The sequence below is a fragment of the Panthera pardus genome, unplaced genomic scaffold (assembly GCF_024362965.1).
Source record: "Panthera pardus isolate Hobbes unplaced genomic scaffold, ASM2436296v1 HiC_scaffold_8, whole genome shotgun sequence".
NCBI lineage: Eukaryota > Metazoa > Chordata > Mammalia > Carnivora > Felidae > Panthera > Panthera pardus.
Window position 1 is genome coordinate 130,071,684 of NW_026527013.1, and position 17,321 is coordinate 130,089,004.

General features: G+C 36.7%; 1 protein-coding gene across 4 annotated transcripts in view; it reads right to left on the reverse strand.

Annotated features, from left to right (window-relative positions):
• Positions 1 to 17,321, reverse strand: part of DOCK4 (dedicator of cytokinesis 4) — a 430,872-nt gene that overhangs the window by 88,622 nt on the left and 324,929 nt on the right. For all 4 annotated transcript variants that reach the window (XM_053897288.1, XM_053897289.1, XM_053897290.1 and 1 more), the window contains exon 26: positions 3,625 to 3,723. In XM_053897288.1, the coding sequence (XP_053753263.1) occupies positions 3,625 to 3,723 (99 nt within the window). The remainder of the gene's footprint in view (positions 1 to 3,624; positions 3,724 to 17,321) is intronic.

Below are 17,321 nucleotides of genomic sequence, written 5' to 3' on the forward strand. Positions count from 1 at the left end.
TCTAAAATGCACTTAATATTAAGGACTTTGCATAAGGGACAGTGGACCAGTATTACTATTTTTAAAAGATCTTGTAATTTAGATTTCAGTAGCATAAATAGGGATATTTGGGTTTGTTTTTTTTTTTTTAATTTTTTTTAACGTTTTTTATTTATTTTTGAGACAGAGAGAGATAGAGCATGAACGGGGAAGGGTCAGAGAGAGAGGGGGACACAGAATCTGAAACAGGCTCCAGGCTCTGAGCAGTCAGCACAGAGCCCGACGCGGGGCTCGAACCCACAAGCTGTGAGATCATGACCTGAGCCGAAGTTGGACGCTCAACCGACTGAGCCACCCAGGCGCCCCAGGGATATTTGGGTTTTAAGAAAACAGAGAACAAGAAAAATCTGTTAAAAGGTGACATCTGAACTTTTAAAATGCAGATTAAAACCGGATGACTAATTAGCCTTTAGTAAAAAAAAAAAATAATAAAAAAAATGACTTTTAGCTTGCCTTCACTCCAGTTACTCCCCTTTCATTCTTACACTGGAAAGGTGATCTTCCTCCTAGTCACAGATACTTCTGTCCCCTCCTGCTGCCTTTGCGGGGAACCTCACCACCCTTGCACTTCTTCCTTATGTCTTCAGCTTCTCCTCCACCAGCTCTAATCATCCATATTCAAACATGCTTAAGTTTCCTCCAAAATAAATATTTCTACGACATCCAAGTTCCCCTTTAGTACACACCTGTCCTCCCTTTCTTGAAACATGGCATGCATCTACTGTATCTTTTTCATTTTTTCATTCTGCAATTCATGACAGCTTGGTTTCCACCCTCACCACTGTATTGAAATTGCTCATCAAGTTCATCAACAATAGGAACAGACCCTTTTATGATCCCGCCTCACCACCCTGCAGTAGCCAGTACTGTTCACCACTTCTCCCCCCTTCATGCTTAGGATTCTATTTAGAGCTCTTCAATTACATGCTCTACACTCTTCTTCTGTGTTCACATTTACTTCCCTATCAATTACTATTCACTAGCTGATAATTCCCAAATCTACAACTGCAGCCTAGCTCTGTCTCTTGAACTTCAGACACTGTTTATAAGACATTCATTTTAATGTCCCTCAAGTGACCAAACTCAAGCTGAAACTGAATTTATGTTTGCTCCCAAACCTGTACACCCATACCTCCTTGGTTCCCCATGCAGTGAGTGGCACCTACATCTGGCCTGTTGTCAGAGAGCCTGGGATTCATCTTCAACTCTTCTCTCTCCTTCACCTCTTCTCACTCCTTCATCTTTTTTTTTATTTTTTTATTTTTTATTTTTTTATTTTTTATGAAATCAGTTACCAACACCTGTCAACTGAACTTCCTAAATGACTCTAGAATCTACCATCATGATCACCTCTCTTTCAGGCCACAGTCATCACTAGCACAGACTATTCTGCCTCAGATACTTTACACAGTTCTGCTTCCTGTTTGTCTTTGGCTAATTCATTTTCAATAGTGCAACCAAGCAGGTTTTTCTTAACTGAAATGGGATCATGGCTCTCCTTTCTTTCTTAAAACCCTCCACAGCTTCCAGATGTCCTCAACATAAAGTCCACACACATTCTCAGAGCACTGTATCTTACACCTCTCTTCCTCATAGTCTATATTCTATCAGACAATCAACACATGTTTCTTGAGTGCCTAAAATGTGGTGAGCATGTTCTGGGATCTGAGGATACAGCAGTGAACCAGTCAAAGCTTCAGACACCAAGGAGCTTATAATCTAGTGGCTAGGGGTTGGGATTCACCCAAACAAATAAACTAAAGCATTCCAGATTTGAATAACTGTGAGCGCAGGGAGTATGCTATGTCAGCACATTCTGGGGACACTTTAGGTGAGAGATCTAACCAAAGACAGGTACAGCACACTCTTACTCATCTCTTAGCTCTCAGCTGAGAGCTCCCTTGGGGACTTTTCCTCATGTCATGAGTTTGGCCTGGCAGGAATTCCTAGATGCTCTGGAGCACTGTGGGGTCAATGTCTATTACCTGCCTGATTTCTCCCCCTACAGGGACTGGACAATTTGTTCCTGGCTACATAATAAAACTAGTAGGGCTTAGCATGCCTGAATTTTTCAATCAGTATTTCTTGAAGGACAGATGAAGTAATTAAGAGCATGAAATAATTTTCCTGGCCTGAAGGCCTAGTTAATTTTGAAGTAGGAAATTCTGAAAAGGTGTGTAGATGACTGAAATGAGGAAAGGCCATATAAAATACTTTATTCATTACTTCCATTTGCTCTATTGTTATTAATGTGAATAATAAGGCATAAAACTCAATACCTAGATTAAATTCACCATGGTTTTCAATGCATGCTTCTCGGCTATTTTTTTAATTCCTAGGCTCTGTAAAAGTAAGTATCCTTTCTTATGTGAAAGTTTGAAACATGAAGTCATAGACCTCTTATGTAAAGCCTAATAGCTCCTTAATAGTGCTACATACTCAACTTCTGAAGAATGTTAATAACTGCACAATTATCTTCCTTTTTAGCCACATGGATTTCTGTATCTAGAGTGGGTATCATCTAAAGTCCTTTATCTGTTTTTAATTCTAAACTCAAGACTGAAAGTAATCATGAAAAACAGATTGTTAGGCACAGGTATATGCCAAGTGACTGACTGCTAGAAAGATTACATCTGCCCAAATCTATTCTCTTTGTTTCATGATTCAGCCTGTCATCTGCTGCAAGGTAACTAAAGGATTTTTCTGAGGTCATGCAACATCTTCCAGGCAGTTAAAAATCAAAGGTAAATGATTCCTGTGCATGATATATATTTTAAAAATCTACAAATCTCCCCCTGAGGTGCTGCGAAGGCTTCTGGTCACGCCAACGTTGCAGCGCGACTGTTCTATGGTCCTCTAATTCTCCACCACCTGGCGTATCAGTACTCCTTCCATTATGATGGCTTACCTATGAAGATGCCTGGAAAACTCAAGAGACGGAAGAGAGATAAAAGTAAATAAGAACAGATGACAGGTCATTCCTCCAACTGAGGACAATCAACTTCTAAGCTTTTAGTGAACACCATGATGGAAGTATTGAAGTTCCATAAATCTCAGCAAAGTGTGAATTTTTATAAACCTGGCATCAATATTTTCTATTGAATGTCAGCCTGTCACACTAGCACAGCATAGTGATTAGACTGTAGCTCATAGAGAATATCAAACACAACTCTGCTTCTCTAGTCAGAACTCCTCATTGTGGTTTTAGAGTGATGAAATCAGATAATAGGTTTATATATTCTTCCTTATCATCTATAAGGCCAATATTCCTAAGTCTACCTAACTAGAGTTACTCTATTTGCTTTTGTCTCATTAGGTCTGTGATTGTGTTTCTAGTTTACTGGATTTTGCTGACAGGTATTTCAAAGCCTATGTCCTTGTATAAAATAAAAGTTAATTTGCTTTGCTTGAGTAGTTGAAAATCTTAAAGAGCCAAGATAGACATGTGGATGAAGGTGAGAAAAAATAGCATAGATTTAACAGAAACAGGTAAAACAACTGTCAAGGAACTATTTGAACAATGATGAATGTGAACAAGGAAAGCTAAAATGATACAGGAAATTTTTTTAAAAAAGTGTCACTTACCCTTAACTCTTCCTTTGTATTGAAACTATCAAGAAGTTGTTGATAATGTCTATCTGTCATTTGTCGTAATAGGGACAGGAGACAAGCAACAAACTCACCCTAATGTAAAGAAAAAAACAACAACAACATAATTTTTAATGAGAGCAAAAATGAACATCAGTAACTTACCTTGAACTGCCCTCAAATAGAACACTTTTTAAGTGTTTTTTTTTAAAAACCCATGAGGATCTAAAGTCACTCTGTGAAGTCTTTTTAATCTAAACTAACCATAATATTATGGTCAAAATTTCTCCCTCTGATGAATACCCTTTACTTGGTATACATGCATTTTCAAATTGGGAGATTTTTTTTTTTTTTTTTAACTTGGGTGGAAGCTTTTCACTAGGAAACCAACCTCACACACTTAAAAAAGGCAAGGCCATTTACTGAGAATTTACTATACCTTCACTCATTGTCATTTGAACCTCATTATCAATGCTATGAGGGGGTATAATATTTATTCAAAGAAGATAAATTGTAGGTTCAGTGGGCTAAAAGACTTGTCCAAAGTCACATCACTAAAAAGTGAAAGAGCTAGACTTATCTCTACATCTTTCTGACTCCAAAGCTCTTCCAGTAACTTCATGCTCATTTTTGGATTCACATAATCTCTTCCAACTCATCTGAGTGCTGGTCTGCTGATTTTCAGGGTATAAAAAAGCCATACATTACAATGTTGGTTCCAAACTCCTTTTAAAAATAGTTTGTCATTAAAAAAAATAAAAAATAAAAATAGTTTGTAATTCTTTGTTGCTTGGGTGCTATGTGATTGACTCCTAAAAAGTCAATTTTTAAAAATTAATAATGAAAAAAGTAGCATCCATAAAATTGCTATCACTTGCATTTCCCAAAGTAAATCTGATTTAAAGTATCTGTGCTTTGATGCAACCTTTTTTGCTCAGCAAAAAATGATCTACTTTTAATGAGAACAATAACATTTAAAACACAATGAACACAACAGGTGTGGCAGTCAGTAATGACTCTAAATTTATAAAAATGTACCTTAATTGGGAATTGGTGTGTGTGTGTGCGTGTGTGTGTTTACATGGAAAGAGACTATAGGCTCACATATAAAATTAGAGACTAAAACCTCTCAGAAATTGGGATTTTCCAACAGAGGCAGCTAAGCCAGGACAGTCAAACATATCCCTACCATCTGCCATGGGAGGCCTGAGGATGCTACTTAATGACAGCACAGGGTGGCCAAAGATGCAGGCCGGCTTCTTGCATGAGAATAAATAATTATCACACACAAGTATGACAGATAATTATTCCTGCATGCTTATTAGGGCAAATATTTAAGAAACTAACTAGTAAGGGCTAGCAGAAATCTATCTTCTAAGCACAATATAATACTTTGTTAATGAACAAAGACATTCTTGGTACTTAACACAAGAAATAGAAAATTCAGGGGCACAATGATTAGTATTTTAGTGCATGTGTGTGAGGAAACAACCCAAAGCTAGGAAAATATCCCAAAGGACTGAGAGAACAGTATCTGGTGCTCATAAAGGGCTGGGAATAGTGCCTTTTTTCACCAGCAAGACTGGAAAAACCTCGCCATTATTAGGGAATCAATTAGAATACTAAAAATGATCTTTTCTCAGTGGCAGGGAAAAATTACTCCTAGAATAAATGCTGCTCTGATCCTACCTAAAGAAGTTCATAAGCAAGGTGTTAAATAATCAAACAGTTCCTAAGAAATTTAACCTCATGCTAAAGCAACATTCAAAGCTATTTTTAGGAATTAAAAAAAATCCACTTTTCAAAAGCATAAAATTCACAATCTCTGGCATTCAAGAAAAATTACCAAGCATATAAATAAATAGCAGGAAAATAATGATGCAAATGAGGAGAAAAAAAATCAATAAAACAGATCCAGATAAAACATAAATAACAGAATTAACAGTAAAGGGCATTAAAATAGTTATTGTTACTATATTCTATATACTCAGGAAACTAGAGTAAAGTTTGAACATGTTAATTTCAGACATGAAAGATATCAAATAGATTCAAATTGAACTTCTAGAGATGAAGACTATAATGTGTGACATGAAAATTTACTTAATAGGACCACTGGCAGATTAGACATTTGCAGAGGGTAAGATTACTGAACTTGAATTAGAAATTCTCCAAAAGTAAAACTACAACAGGGGTGCCTGGGTGGCTCAGTCGGTTAAGCGTCCGACCTTGGCTCAGGTCATGATCTCACAGTTCGTGAGTTTAAGCCCCGCATCGGGCTCTGTGCTGACAGTTCAGAGACTGGAGCCTGCATTGGATTCTGTGTCTCCCTCTCTGCTCCTCCCCACCCCGCCTCTCTCCTTCGATATAAATAAAAACATTTAAAAAAAATAAAAAAAAAAAACCCACAACAACAAAAAAGAAAAAGCATCAGTGAACTATAGGATAACTTCCAGTAGCATAATATATATGTAATTGCAGATCTCAAAGAGGAGAGAGTAGAAAAAGTAATTGAAGAATAAAGGTGAAAATTTTCAGATTCTATGAAAACTATAAACCTATGTATCAAAAAAGGTCAATAGTTCCTATTCACAAGAAACATGAAAGAAAATACACAAAAGTAAATTATAATAAAACTGCTGATAGCCAGGGATAAAGAGAAAATCTTAACAACAGTCAGTGAAAAAAAGACACGTTATATATAGAGAAACAAAGATAGGGATGAGATAAATCTCTTTAGAAATAATACAAGCTAGGAGGGAACCAAGACGGCGGAACAGCATGGAAGTTTTCTGTGTGTCTTGCGTCCATGAATTACAGCCAGACCAACACTAAACCATCCTGCACACCTACAAAACTGATCTGAGGATTAGCATAACAATCTGCACAACCTGAACCACAGAACTCAGCAGTACGCGGCGCAGAGAGGTGAACATGGGGAGAGAGAAACCACAGAGGGCAGGGAGCTGCTTTGCAGGTGGAGAGAGGATGGAGATGCGGACAGGGGGGAATATGGGAAAAGCTCCCCAAAAGCAGCTGGAGAAAAAGTAAAAAATTGGAAACAGCCGCAGGGACTAAACTAAAAATGGAGAAAGGAGAAAGAGAGGGTTTAAATTCCATTAAGACTGTAAACAAGGGGAGTGCAGAGTCTGCAACTCTGCAGTTTGATACCTGGCAGTGCTCTGGTGGGAAGGGCAAACCCCCAGGAGCAGAGCGGGGTCCAGGAGGTTCTTGGGCCACACGGGGAAAAGCAGTTCCACTGCTGGAAGGAACTTTGGTAGAGACTGTTGAGGCCACCTGGTCCCAGCAGACCCCAGAAAATGGCCACATTCGCTGGTGCTGGAACAAGGTCATTAAGGGTGAAGCCTGGTGCCAGATGTGGGTTGTGATTTTCCATAATCCTTGAAACACTGCTGCTTAACTATCTCGTGAACTTTTTCTGGGGCAGCTGGCACCTGGGTGCAGTCTCGGGGCACCGGCAGCAGCATGGTCCCACGAATGTTCCTGGGTGCAGCCGGCATTCGGCCATTGCCCGGTAAGACCCTCTGCGGAGGGTTGGAACGGGTCAAAGCCACAGTCCCTCAGAAGTAAGGTGCCAGGGAAAACAGCCGCATCTGAGACAAAACTTAGGAGAGAGGTCCTACCTAGGGCTTGGTCACGGACAGAGTAAAAGTGGGGAGTGGATGAAAGCTGAAGACAAAGGATCGGTGGGCGATTGCTGATTGGGGAGAACAGAGTTCTGATACTAGAGACTAGGTAGCTGGGTGACGCCATTTTCACCACTCCCACGCATGCACATACACACCTACGAGGGCCACAACACTCCACCCCAGTAGGCTAGCAGTGCCATCTAGTGAAGAACGGAGCCATTACACTAAGTCCTGCCCAACTGGGCCAACCTAGCTCTTCAAGAACACAAGTCTCACTGCCTGCTTAGTTTATGGACAATAAAGCCCTTCATAGTCTGACTTCTAGGGAAAAACAGTAATTTCAGTCGTATTTCAATCTGTTAGCAGGTCCATGTGTTCAATTCTCTTTGTTTCTTCCTTTTTTCTTTTTTCTCTTTTTCACTTTTTTTCTTGAATACAGAAAGAGAAAAAATTCATTCTTATTTTCAATTGTTATTAAGAACATTTTACAATATTTTTTACTTTTGTGTAATTTTTTTCAAATTCTATTTTACTTCCATCATTTATTTTAGTCTACTTCAGTGTATTCACTTTTTCAAATTTCAAACAATTTCCTTTTTTTCTTTTTCTTTTTTCTCTTTTCTGTTTCTTTTCTTTTTCTTGAATAAGGAAAGAGAAAAAATTCATTTTTTAAATTTTTATTAAAAATATTTTTAATTTTTTCTACTATATTCTGTACTTTTGTGTAACTTTTTTCAAATTCTACCTTACTTTTAGTTTACATTTTAGTTTACTTCAGTTTACATTTTAGTTATAATACTTCAGTGTATTATTCATTTTTTCAAATTTTTAAATGATTTCTTTTTTTTTCTTTTTTCTCCCCCTTTTTTCTCTAATCTATCAAGCCACTTTCAACACCCAGACCAAAACACACCTAGGATCTAGCATTATTTATTTGATTTTTTGTGTGTGTATTTTTAATTTTTTAATTTTAATATTTTTTAAATTTTAATTTTTTTTAATTTTAATTTTTTCTACTTCATTCCTTTTCTCCCTTCAAAATGATGAATGAAGGAATTCACTCAAAAAGAAAGGGCAGGAAGAAACGCCATCCAGGCATTTAACCAACACAGATACAAGCAAGATGTCTGAACCAGAATTTAGAATCATGATAATAAGAATACTAGCTGGAGTCGAAAATAGATTAGAATCCCTTTCTGCAGAAATAAAACAAGTAAAAACTAGTCAGGATGAAATAAAAAATGCTATAACTGAGCTGCAATCACGAATGGATGCCACAGCAGCAAGAATAGATGAGGCAGAACAGAGAATCAGCGATACAGAGGACAAACTTACGGAGAATAATGAAGCACAAGAAAAGAGGGAGATTAAGGCAAAAGAGCACGATTTAAGAATTAGAGAAATCAGTGACTCTTTAAAAGGGAACAATCAGAATCATAGGGGTCCCAGAAGAGGAAGAGAGAGAAATAGGGGTAGAAGTGTTATGTGAGCAAATCATAGTGGAAAACTTTCCTAACGTGGGGAAAGGCACAGACATCAAAATCCAGGAAGCACAGAGATTCAACAAAAACCCATTAGATTCAACAAAAACCGACCATCAACAAGGCATATAGTCAAATTCACAAAATACTAAGGCAAGGAGAAAATCATGAAAGCAGCAAGGGAAAAAAAGTCCTTAACCTACAAGGGAAGACAGATCAGGTCTGCACCAGACCTATCCACAGAAACTTGGCAGGCCAGAAAGGAGTGGCAGGATATATTCAATGTGCTGAATCAGAAAAATATGCAGCCAAGAATTCTTTATCCAGTAAGGCTGTCATTCAAAACAGAAGGAGAGATAAAAAGTTTCCAAGACAAACAAAAATTAAAGGAGTTTGTGACCACTAAACCATCCCTGCAAGAAATTTTAAGGGGCACTCTCTGAGGGGAGAAAAGATGAATATATAAATACATACATACGTACATACATAAAGTCATATCTTTCAGTACTCACTGTAAACATCAATGGACTCAATGCTCCAATCAAAAGACATAGGGTAACAGAATGGTTAAGAAAACAAGATCCATCTATATGCTGTTTACAAGAGACCCACTTTAGATCTAAAGACACCTTCAGATTCAAAGTAAGGTATTGGAGAACCATCTATCATGCTAATGGTCAACAAAAGAAAGCTGGAGTAGCCATACTTATAGCAGACAAACTAGACTTTAAAATAAAGACTGTATCAAGAGATGCAGAAGGGCATTATATCATAATCAAGGGGTCTACACACCAAGAAGAAATAACAGTTGTAAACATTTATGCACCAAATGTGAAAGCATCCAAATATATAAATCCATTTATCACAAACATACAGAAACTCATTGATAGTAATACCATAATAGTAGGAGACTTCAACACCACACTCACAGCAATGGACAGATCATCTAATAAAAAAATCAACAAGGAAACATGGCTTTGAATGACACACTGGACCAGATGGACTTAACAGATATATTCAGAATATTTCATCCTAAAGCAGAAGAATATACATTCTTCTCCAGTGCCCATGGAACGTTCACCAGAATAGACCATATACTGGGACACAAATCAGCCCTTAGCAAGTACAAAAAGATCGAGATCATACCGTACATATTCAGACCACAATGCTATGAAACCTGAAATCAACCACAAGAAAAAATTTGGAAAAGTAACAAATACTTGGAGACTGAAGAACATCCTACTAAACAATGAATGGACTAACCAAGCAGTTAAACAGGAAGTTAAAAAGTATATGGAAGCCAATGAAAATGATAACACCACAACCCAAAACCTCTGGGATGCAGCAAAGGCAGTCATAAGAGGAAAGTATATAGCAATCCAGGCTTTTCTAAAGAAGGAAGAAAGATCTCAGATACACAACCTAACCTTACGCCTTAAGGAGCTGGAAAAAGAAGGGCAAATAAAACCCAAAACCAGCAGAAGACAGGAAAGAATAAAGATTAGAGCAGAAATTAATGCTATTGAAACCAAAAAAACAGAGAACAGATCAATGAAACCAGAAACTGGTTCTTTGAAAGAATTAACAAAATTGAGAAACGACTAGCCAGTTTGATCAAAAAGAAAAAGGACGCAAATAAATAAAATCAAGAATGAAAGAGGAGAGATCATAACCAACACAGCAGAAATAAAAACAATAATAAGAGAATATTATGAGCAATTATATGCCAATAAAATGGGCAATCTGGAAGAAATGGACAAATTCCTAGAAACATATACACTACCAAAACTGAAACAGGAAAAAATAGAAAATTAGAACATACCCACAACCAATAAGGAAATCGAATTAGTCATCAAAAATCTGTCAAAAAACAAGAGTCCAGGGCCAGACGGCTTTCCAGGGGAATTCTACCAAACATTTAAGGAAGAGTTAACACCTATTCTATTGAAGCTGTTCCAAAAAATAGAAATGGAGGGAAAAATTCCAAACACATTCTATGAAGCCAACATTACCTTGACTGCAAAACCAGACAGAGACCCCAATAAAAGGAGAACTGTAGACCAATTTCCCTGATGAACATGGATGCAAAAATCCTCAACAAGATATTAGCCAACCAGATCCAACAATACATTAAAAAAATTATTCACCATGACCAAATGGGATTTATACCTGGGATACAGGACTGGTTCAATATCCACAAAACAACTAACGTGACTCATCACATCAATAAAAGAAAGGACAAGAACCATATGATCCTCTCAATAGATGCAGAGAAAGCATTTGACAAAATACAACATCCTTTCTTAAAAAAAACCCTCAAGAAAGTAGGGACAGAAGGATCATACCTCAAAATCATAAAAGCCATATATGAACAACCCAAAGTTAATAACATCCTCAATGGGGAAAAACTGAGAGCTTTCCCCCTAAGGTCAGGAACAAGACAGGGATGTCCACTCTCACCACTGTTATTCAACACAGTATTGGAAGTCTTAGCCTCTGCAATCAGACAACACAAAGAAATAAAAGGCATCCAAATCGGCTGGGAGGAGGTCAAACTTTCACCCTTCGCAGATGACATGATACTCTATATGGAAAACCCAAAAGATTCCACCAAAAAACTGCTACTAGATCTGATCCGTGAATTCAGCAAAGTTGCAGGATATAAAATCAATGCACAGAAATTGGCTGCATTCCTATACACCAACAATGAAGCAACAGAAAGAGAAATCAAGGAATCGATCCCATTTAAAATTGCACCAAATAAAATACCTAGGAATAAATTTAACCAAAGAGGTGAAAGATCTATACACTGAAAGCTATAGAAAGCTTATGAAAGAAATTGAGGAAGACACCAAAAAATGGAAAAATATTCCATGCTCCTGGATAGGAAGAAGAAATATTGTTAAAATGTCGATACTACCCAAAGCAATCTACATATATAATGCGATCTCTATCAAAATAACACCAGCATTCTTCACAGAGATAGAAAAAATAATCTAAAATTTGTATAGAAACAGAAAAGACCCCGAATAGCCAAAGCAATCTTGAAAAAGAAAACCAAGACAGGAGGCATCACAATCCCAGACTTCAAGCTATACTAGAAAGCTGTAATCAAGACAGTATGGTACTGGCACAAGAACAGACACTGAGATCAATGGAACAGAATACAGAATCCAGAAATGGACCCACAAATGTATGGCCAACTAATCTCTGACAAAGCAGGAAAGAATATCCAATGGAATAAAGACAGTGTCTTCAGCAAGTGGTGCTGGGAAAATAGGACAGTGACATGCAGATGAATGAACCTGGACCACTTTCTTATACCATACACAAAAATAAACTCAAAATGGATGAAAGACCTAAATGTAAGACAGGAATCCATCAAAATCCTTGAGGAGAAAGCAGACAAAAACCTTTGACCTTGGCCACTGCAACTTCTTACTCAACACATCACTGGAGGCAAGGGAAACAAAAGGAAAAATGAACTACTGGGACCTCATCAAAATAAAAAGCTTCTGCACAGAGAAGGAAACAATCAGCAAGACTAAAAGGCAACTGACAGAATGGGAGCAGATATTTGCAAACAACATATCAGATACAAGGTTAGTATCCAAAATCTATAAAGAACTGATCAAACTCAACACCAAAAAAAACAAATAATCCAGTGAAGAAGCGGGCAAAAGACATGAATAGACACTTCTCTAAAGAAGACATCCAGATGGCCAACCGACACATGAAAAAGTGCTCAACGTCACTCATCATCAGGAAAATACAAATCAAAACCACAATGAGATACCACCTCACACCTGTCAGCATGGCTAACATTAACAACTCAGGCAACAACAGATGTTGGCGAGGATGCGGAGAAAGAGGGTCTCTTTTGCACTGCTGGTGGGAATGCAAACTGGTGCAGCTAGTCTACAAAACAGTCTGGAGGTCCCTCAAAAAATTAAAAATAGAACTACCCTACAACCCAGCAATTGCACTACTAGATATTTATCTAAGGGATACAGGTGTGCTGTTTTGAAGGGACACATGCACCCCAATGTTTATAACAGCACTATCAACAATAGCCAAAGTATGGAAACAGCCCAAATGTCCATCGATGGATGAATAGATAAAGAAGATGTGGTGTGTGTATATATATATATATGTATGTATGTATATATATATATGTATATATATATATATACACACATACATATATACATACATACACATACACACACACACACACACACACACACACACAATGGAGTATTACTTGGCAAACAAAAAGAATGAAATCTTGCCATTTGCAACTATGTGGATGGAACTGGAGGGTATTATGCTAAGTGAAATTGGTCAGAGAAAGACAAAAATCATGACTTCCCTCATATGAGGACTTCAAGAGACAAAACAGATGAACATAAGGGAAGGGAAACTAAAATAATATAAAAAACAGGGAGGGGAACAAAACAGAAGAGACTCATAAATATGGAGAACAAACAGAGGGTCACTAGAGGGGGCGTGGGAAGGGGAATGGGCTAAATGGGTAAGGAGCATTAAGGATTCTACTCCTGAAATAATTGTTGCACTATATGCTAACTAATTTTGATGTAAATTTTAAAAAATAAAATTAAAAAATAAAAAAGAAATAATACAAGCTAGAAGACCATGGAGTAACACCTTTAGAGTACTGAAAGAACAAAAACAACTATCAATAGAGAACTTTTTATTCACCAAAAATCTTTCAAAAAGAAAGACAAAACAAAGACTTTTCAGAAGCTTAAACAGTTCACTACTTCTATCAATGCTGCACTAAAGGTTCTAGCCAGTGCTATAAAGCAAGAATGAGTAATAAGGCATACAGAGTGGAAAGGAATAAAAAAATGGACAGAGAAAATGCTATTGAATCTGTAAGAGTCACTATAACTACTTAAGTGAATTAATCAATGTCTGAGAATACAGGATCATAAATTTACCAAAACCAATTTTACTTCTATGTATGAGAAATGAGTCATCAGAAACTGAAATTTAACATAACATAATCTATAATACCACTGAAACACAGAAGTACTTAGTCATATATATGATAAAAATATGGTAAGATCTGCACACTGAAAATCATAAAATACTGATGAGAAAAATTAAAGACCACCTAAATAAATACAAAGATATACTATGTTCATGGATTGTGAGGTTTAATATTGTTCAGATATGGATTCTCATTGAATTGATACAAAGATTCAGTATAATCACAATCAATACCACAGTGGGCCTTTAGAAAGTGACAAGCTGATTTTAAAATTCATATGGAAATGCAAAGAACTTGAAATAATCACAACACCTTACAAAAAGAATAAAGTTGAAGGACTTACACTAGTTGACTTCAAAAATTATAAAGCTATGGTAGTCAGGATATTGTGAAACTCAAATAATTATATTGAGGGAAGGAAGTCAAAATGCCACATTCCCCTGCAAAAACAACAGTGACTATGTAATGTATGATTCCGTTCATAAAATCCCAGAAATGCAAACTTATCTGTACTAACAGAAAGGTCAGTGGTTGCCTGGGGATGAGGTAGAATGGAGAAGCAAGATGGAGGAAATAAAGAGGGGTACCAGGAAACTTTTGAGAGTGATGGACATGTCAATTATATTGATTGTGATAATGGTTTACAAGTATAATATATATCAAAACTTATCAAATTGTATACTTTAAACATGTACATTTTTTTAATGTCAACTACACCTTAATAAAATTTAAAAAAGACATTATGACAACACTATCAATTTATGGAATGGCACTATGTATAGGTTTGATTACATTATCAAATGCATTCCCTACTAGACCCTTGTTGGGTGAACACTATTAATTTCATTTTACATTAAGATCTGCTAAGGTTAAGATATTTATCCCAAGTTTCATGGTGAGAAAATGGTGAAACTGGGATATGAACCCAAGTATCTCTGGTTCTTATTCCTACTGCTGAGACTGATTTGATTTTACAGAGATAATGTACCCAAGTTTGAGGTTATATTTCAAATATAAATAGACGTATAAGAATCTGTCAGTTGATAACCAGTGTCCAATGTTTTATCCTATTAAATCTCAACTTAAAAATGCAAATCTAGGTAGTAGAAACCCTTTTCTTATCTCTTAGTTTTTCTACATCCTACATACACTATCTCTAATATAGCTACCACAGTAATACCTTTAAAATGTTTATTCCTAAAACATTTATTCCTAAAACATACCATCCTGTGAATAGTAATATACCTTGAAGTTGAAAGAATTACATATACTTGCAATAATTTTAGTAATAAGAAGAGAAATTATTCAAAAAACAAGACTTTATTTAAGTCCTTATAGTCAGTGTACACATGAACACTTCTGTGAATACAGGTCAGTATCTACATATATCACATCTGGTGCAGACTGCAAACAGCTTACCCTGGTATCTGATCTGTGGCACATTTACAATGTGTTGTTAACCCCAATATCTACTGTGCAATGTCATTTTATTCATCCATTTAATCTATTTAGGAACTCCAAGCACATTTAACCTGTAAGAAGCCTTGGTGTCCATTGGCCACAGCAACATTTTTCTAGGTATATCTCCTAAGGCAAGGGAAACAAAAGCTAAATAAACTATTGGGGGAGGGGTGTCTGGGTGGTTCAGTTGGTTAAGTATCAGGCTCTTGATTTCAGCTCAGGTCATGTCATGACCTCATGGTTCATCAATTTGAGTCCTGCAGTGGGTTCTGCGCTGGCTGACAGCATGGAGCCTCCTTGGGACTCTCTCTCTCTCTCCTTCTCTCTCTGCCCCTCCCCTGCTCTCTCTCTCTCAAAAATAAATAAATAATCATTAAAAAAAATAATATATTTTAAAAAGTAAATTACTGGGACTACATCAAAATAAAATGCTTTTGTAAAACAAAGGAAACCATCAATAGAACAAAAAGACAAAATATTGAATGGAAGAAGATATTTGCAAATGATATACCCAACAAGGCATTTAATTAACATCCAAAATATAAAAATAACACCAAAAAACCCCTAAACAGTGTGGTTTAAAAACAGGCAGAGAACCTGAATAAACATTTTTCCAAGAAGACATACAGATGGCCAACGAGTTCATGAAAAGATTCTCCACATCACTCATCATCAGGAAAATGCAAATAGAAGCCACAATAAGATATCGCTTCACACCTGTTTGAATGCCTAAAATCCAAAAGACAAGAAACAACAAGCGCTGGAGAGGAGGTGGAGGAAAAGGAACCCTTGTGTAGTGTTGGTGGGAATGGATATTGGTACAGCCACTGTGGAAAACAGTATGGAGGTTCCTCAAAAAATTAAAAACAGAAAGACCATATGACTCAGTAATTCCACTATCGGGTATTTTCCCACAGAAAATGAAACACCAGTTCGAAAGGATATAGGTACCCTTGTGTTTACTGCAGCCTTATTTACAATTTACAATAGTCAAGACATGGAGGCAATATAAGTGTGTATTGATGGACCAATGGATAAGGAAAACGTGGTATATTATGCAACCTTAAAAAAAGGGTGAGATTGTGCCATTTGAGACAACATGGATGGACCTAGAGGTTATTATGATAAATGAAAGAAGCCAGACTGAGGAAGAGAAATACCGTATGATTTCACTTACAAATAGAATCTTTAAAACTTGAATAAATACACAAAAAGCAGAATCAGACCTATAAATACAGAGAACTGAAGGCTGCCAGAGGGGACAGGGGGTGAAAGGCTGGGCAAAATGGGTGAAGGGGAGAGGAAGATACAGGCCTCCAGTCATGGTATGAGTAAATCATAGGAGTAAAAGGCAGAGTGTAAGGAATACAGTCAGTGATATTGTAAGAGTAATGGAATAGTACAGATGGTAGCTACCGTCGTATAAATTTGCCCCATCACTAAGTTGTACATCTGAAACAAACCTAACATTGTGTATTGACCATACTCAGAAAAAAAGCTTAGATGTCCAATATCTTACTAAGGTACTTTTGTCCATAATGTGATTTTTTGTTTTTAAAATATTTGAAGTATCTGTCTGAAAACCCAAGAGTCAACAATTTGTTAAAATGATAAATAAAAATCAATGTTAGCCAACATCAGGATGCTGGGAATTATTCACGTATGAATTGGCTTTAAAACTCTATGTGTCTCAGTGGCTTACGTCTACCTTATTTATATTGAGTACAAAGGATATTTCTATTAATAATTGTGAATAACAAGAGTATTAGAGGGCTACAACAATAGTCTTCATGAAATCTTCTATTATACCTATGTACTATTTTTTTTCCAGAAATTTCTTACTTAATTCTCCTGAAAATCCTCCCATCCCCTGACCACACACCCACAGGGCATGAAAACTTCAGCTAAGTCCATCAGAGTATCTTTCTTAGACATGGCCTATTCTGAGTTGGGTCACCTGCACTACAGATGGTGCTAAACCAAATTATGTGCAAAGAAAAGAAGCATTTATAAATTGTAAGGAACCCTAGAGTCCAATTACTTGAGGGTGTGAGCAAATGGCCATGTATACTGCTTTATAAAATCTGC